Source organism: Grammomys surdaster, unplaced genomic scaffold, assembly GCF_004785775.1.
Source record: "Grammomys surdaster isolate TR1022 unplaced genomic scaffold, NIH_TR_1.0 278, whole genome shotgun sequence".
In the NCBI taxonomy this organism is placed as follows: Eukaryota; Metazoa; Chordata; class Mammalia; order Rodentia; family Muridae; genus Grammomys; species Grammomys surdaster.
In genome coordinates, this window is record NW_021604719.1 from 75,726 (window position 1) to 81,381 (window position 5,656).

General features: G+C 42.0%; 1 protein-coding gene across 1 annotated transcript in view; it reads right to left on the reverse strand.

The window, feature by feature from the left end:
* Lars (leucyl-tRNA synthetase) overlaps positions 1-5,656 on the reverse strand; it is a 53,019-nt gene that overhangs the window by 3,913 nt on the left and 43,450 nt on the right. Inside the window, exons 30-31 of the mRNA XM_028777128.1 lie at positions 4,540-4,635; positions 3,348-3,480 (exon numbers count right to left, since the gene is read on the reverse strand). Of these exons, the coding sequence (XP_028632961.1) occupies positions 3,348-3,480; positions 4,540-4,635 (229 nt within the window). The remainder of the gene's footprint in view (positions 1-3,347; positions 3,481-4,539; positions 4,636-5,656) is intronic.

Genomic DNA, 5,656 nt, shown 5'->3' on the forward strand with positions numbered 1-5,656 from the left:
AAGAAAGAAAGAAAGAAAGAAAGAAAGAAAGGAGAGAGAAAGAGAGAGCAAAGGGAGGGAGGGAAAGAGGGAGGGAGGGAGGGAGGGAGGGAGGGAGGGAGGGAGGGAGGAAGGAAGGAAGGAAGGAAGGAAGGAAGGAAGGAAGGAAGGAAGGAAGGAAGAAAGGAAGGATGGATACAGCTAGGTAAAGTGGCACTGCCTGTAGCTCCAGCTACTCAAGAGCCCTGGCAGGAAAAGGGCTCAGGTTAGGTCAGGGCTGAGTGACGTATGTCAAAAAATCCTCAAAAAAACAAAAAAGGCTTATGGCTTCAAAAAAAAAAAACTTATTAATAAAATCCATCTAATCTTTAAAATACATATACACCAATCCTACTTCTGCGAAGTACCCAAAATAGGCAGAAATGTGAAGAGTGGTCACAGAGACTAGAAGGGAGGAGAAAGAGGAAACAGGTTAGCAAGCACAGGGCTTCAGTTGGGACTGTGAGAAATTCTATAGCTGGACAGCAGGAATGCAGTCAGTGACCTGAAAAATGGCTCCAGCAGCCAAGCATGGTGGGCAATATTTAGAGTCCCAGAACTCAGGAGCCTTGGAAATCCAGGCTAGCCTGAGCTATACAATGACATCTCAAACAAACCAAAAAAGAAAAAGAGAAAAACTGGTACATTTTATATTTTCAAGTATTTTACTACAATTTAAAGCCGTGCTTATAAATAATAAAACCCCTTACCTAGTACACCGTGGATAAGTAGACTTATGGAGAAGCAGTGGCCACTCTCCAACACCAACACACTTTCTGGACTTCACAAGGCCCATCCCAACAGTACTGTCTCCATCAACGTGCCGTACGCACCACAGCTGGAGACTCACCTCCCCGTGCCTGGACTGAGTCTTCACTCTTCTTACAGACATGGTCCTTCCCCTTCATCTCAGGCAAGTGCTTCAACAGCTCAGTCCCCTACCCTTCCACTACATGCAGCTCCTAACCAACAGTGTTCAGTGAAATCCTCAAAACCCAGGGTATACATACACAGAATACGCATTGTTCCTACACACACAAACACAAGGCAGACTCTCAACACATGTCCAACAGACAGGAAACAAGAACACAGCACAAAGTCCACTCGAGAACAAACTCAAGTCCTCTACTTTAACAGAATGATCGATCTAAAAACAGTTCCATAAGTCAGGTTACTGCTGGGATTTATAAATATCTTTAGGAATATCTTTTTTATGCTGGGCTGGTGAGATGGCCCAGTGGGTAAAAACTCTCGCTGCCCAAGCTTGACAATGTGAGGTTGATCCTCAGAATGTAAACCTGGAAGGTGTAACCAACTCCACATATCACACATATAAGCGCCTAGTCATATCACACAATAATTTAAAGAAAAATTATGGAAAAACTTACCCAGTTAAAAAAAATTATCCAGTTCCTTTTTTCTGAGACAGGCTCTCACTGTGTATCCTAGGCTAGTCTCCAGATTGGCCTCAAACTTTTGATCAGCCTACCTCAGCCCCTCCAATGCTGGGACTATACTTATGTGACATCAAGCCCAGGTCAGTCCATTTTTGATTGATATCAAAAAGAAGAGGGCCACCAAGATGGCCCAGTAGGTATAGATGCTCATAGGAGCCTGATGACCTGACAGCTGTCTCCTGAACACATGTATATTCATATGTACACGTACATAGCAAATAAAAGTAACTAAATTTTATTTTAAAAGGAAAATGCTGAAGGTATAATTCAATGGGAGGCCCCTTGCCTAGTATGTACAAGAATCTGTAATCAAAACCTAGCAATACAAAGAAATGAATAAATGAAATTAAATAGGAAGAAGGCCAGTCCTGGAAGCACATACCTGTAATTCCAGCAGTTAAAAGACAGAGGCAGAACTGCCACAAGTTCCAAGTCACTCTGGTCTACATAGTAAGCTCCAAGTCACCTAGGGCTTCATAGTGAGCAAGCACACCCATCCCCTACCGCCCTCCACCCACCCACCCCCCACACACACACAGAGCGAGGGGGAAGGGAAGATGGGAGGAGAAGGCAAGATGGGTATTGTCTAAAAGGAAGAATCTTAGCATTAGTCAGTCTTTATAATTCTGAAGAAAAGTAATAGGGAGACACACTAACGCACTCTCATATTCACCCAGCACCAGGTTAGAGTGGAGGCTGCTCTTCATTCACTTGACTGCATTAAGGATGAAGGAAGCACACAGATTGGGATATGTTTGCAAGAGCATCTCCAGAGGAGAGCCCCACTCTGAGTGTGGGTGACACTACCCCATGGACTCGGGTTCCCGGGAAAGGAGGTCTTTACCCTCGTGTCCACCCTCCTGCTTCCCGACAGCAAATGTACTGTGACCAGCACTTCAGGATCCTCCCACAACAGCCAAAGGCTGGCCTTATGGTCAGGCCTTGCCGCCGTGGACTACACCCTCAAGTCAGAGCCAAAATCAATCTTTTCTTACTTCAATTGCTTCCTGTCAGCCATTTTTTCATAGCAACAAGAAAACTAATACACTGAGTACTGAAAAGGGAAGCCACAACCCTTAGGAGGCAGAGGCAGACAGATCTCTGAGTTTCAGGAAACCTAGTCTACACAGCAAGCTTCAGGCCAGCCAGGGCTACACAATAAGACCCTGCAAGGGAGTGGAAAGGATGTTTATACTGACTTTAACCACAGAAAATACACTCTTAATCTAGATTAGCAACTGAGATTATTTATGCATTTTGCCTGGAGAAACACTGTTTAAAAGAAAAAAATATAAGCTTTGGAGTCAAAGAGTTTGAATTCTAGGCTTGAGATTTTCCAGCTAAACAAACCTGGCAAGTTCCTTAACCTTTATGAACCTTCATTTCATTATCTCCATGAGGGGAATAATAACGCTGATGACTTTACTGTAAACTGTAAAAACCTAACACATGAAAAGCACACAAACATTCCTATTCTCTCTCTCCTCTTACCCAGGGAGAGACCCAGCCGGACCACTTAGTCTAGAATACTCAGGGTATGTGTTCCCTAACTCTGAATTACCTCTAAGAGACACAAATCATTTACTGTAATTTCAGAACCAGTATTTTCTAGAATATTGAAAAAAAAATCTAATCCAGTGTACTCATGACATTGAAAGAGAATGTGCTTAAGTGCTTAAGTGACACAGCAGAGTTACCAAGCTACCTAACCCCAAGCAAGCCCAAGAGAATCTAGGCCTCCAGTTCTGAGCCCAGTTCTCTTCCTGAAATGCTACAGTGCAGTCCTTAGACAAGCTTTCTCTGTCCTTTCCACGTATAACTCATCAATACACAAGCTCCTGCTAAGTGGGAGTTTCAGGGAAACCCTTTCACCTTTGATTCCTCGGTCCGTTTTCGTCAAGCGTCTGATTATGGACTCACAGCTATCTCCTTGCCTGATGTCGATTTTGGTTGAGAAGTGCCCACTGGATGGCTGAGGATTTACTAGGGAAACTGGTACACCAGGCTAGGAGAGGAAAAATACAAGTTATGACGTGTCAAACTTGAATATTGTCAAAAAACAAGGGTGATCTCTACCACATTTCTATACCAACTAAAAATGTTTCTAATTCTGTATTCTAAAATAATGACCAGGACAGTGAAATATGAAAGAAAAACTATCTAAGTTCATGTTTACACCACATGCCTTGGTGTATGGATTACAACTGCACATACTAACACTGTTGACACACCATGGTGACACATCAAAAACTAAGGACATTTTCTCTTCCACTACCATCATTTGTTCAACCTCTCTATGATAGATCAGGGACAGGAAGAAGCACTTTACAGACTTCCATATCCCCAAAGGGAATATTATGGCTGTATAATGAACATTACTTCATTTATTCATTTCTTCCCAAAATGACTGCATTTCTGCAAGCCACACCATGAGACAATGAGAGAATCATCACAGAACGATAATGATGTCAGAAGGTCTCCAAGACTGTGATTCCCTTACTCTTTCAAAACAGACCTGTTTTCAACGAAATGTGGTCAAAGGAACCATGCTCCTACGTCCTCTAGTGGAGTCTTAATTGTCCAAATCTGAATGGATTCCTGGAGGCTCAATAGAATCTGTAAGACCTTTATACTTCTACCAATAATGATCAAAAATTACAATTCCTGCACTAATTAAGATAACGCTCTTGCTTAGTTTACATCAAAAACAAAAAAGCCTTGCGTTACAGTTGGAAAGTCTAAATAGGACATTTGAAAGCTTTGTCACTATTTAAAAGTCTTACTCACAGCTAGATAGTTTTTGCCTTTCTTTCAATAAAAAACAAGTTTAGAACATCTTACTTTGTTTTTTAAAACTACAAATAATGACTAACACTACCACAGGAATAAAGTAAGTGATAAGCAGTACTGCACAAGCTGGACCTCTAAGACACCTCAAGTCCAGCCCCATTTCCAACCCTTCATATTCAGTGCCCTCCACCTATACACGAGCCATTGCTGTAATGACCGCCAGGTCTCGTCTAGGCCTAAGAGGCAATGATTCAATATGGCTTCTTCAACTTACTTCTGTTCTGAAAACATTAAGTGGCTTCCCGGGACAACACTCTTCCCTGACTTTATCTTCAGCTTCAGAGGCAAACTTGACTTCTATATGTTCCAGCTGAATGGATGGAAGCAAAAGTCATCAGTAGCACTTAATATGACTGAAATTAATCACCACTTCATCTCATTAAGAGCACGATGGCTTCGCCACTTAATAGGAAATGATCTGTACAATTTTATTGTTTTCCTTATTAATGTTAAATGAAATCTACCATCTGTTATCAGCACTCCTCCTAGCTGTCTCAAGGCATTGTTCCTTATCCAGTTGGGTGTGGCACTTTCTATACTGGAATTTGGCATCTACCCGACACATAAGAAGGAAAGCGCATGAAAGCCTTCCACCTACACAAGCAGACGCTCCCAAGTTTATCATTTGAGAAGTTACATAAGCAGAGAAAAGTTCAGCCATGTAACATACTGCAGCTCCCCAAGGATGCCTCTAAGGTGTGCACCTACTGTTCACATGAAAGCTCTGAACAGGTTTTGACCTACATGAATGTATATACATGAGCAATCTACTAATCTTTGACTACGTGATCAATAGGCTTAACAAGCACGTCGTTCTGGGTTCAAAAACCAGCAACAAATGCACAGCAATAGTGAATAGAGCAAACTCTCCTGTAGACCTCTCCATCAACTCTATACGCCACAGAACAGTTCTCAGTCACTTTAAACCTGCATAGTTTTTAGTGTCTTCATTATCATTAGAATCACATTCTGAGTCTTCTAACAGTCAGTATTCTAAAGCAATTTAGTTTTCCTTTTGCCTGAGGTAAGGGAAAGCATTCTTAGATCCTGTGTAAGTTGTTACTGAAAATGCACCAGGACCACAGATTATAATTAAGCCAATTCTGTGACTAAAGGTGAGACAATTCGGAATGCGGCATAACAGAAAGGCTTTTAAGACATCTAAATAAAAGGTGTCACTCTGGTTTGTGAGCTTTTGAGTTTTCTTGGTTTTTTGCTCTGTTATACTTTGTTAGCATGCCTGCAAGTGCACGTGTACGTGTTGTGTACGCTTGTGCTCGCGAGCACACACACACACACACACACACACACACACACACACACACACACAC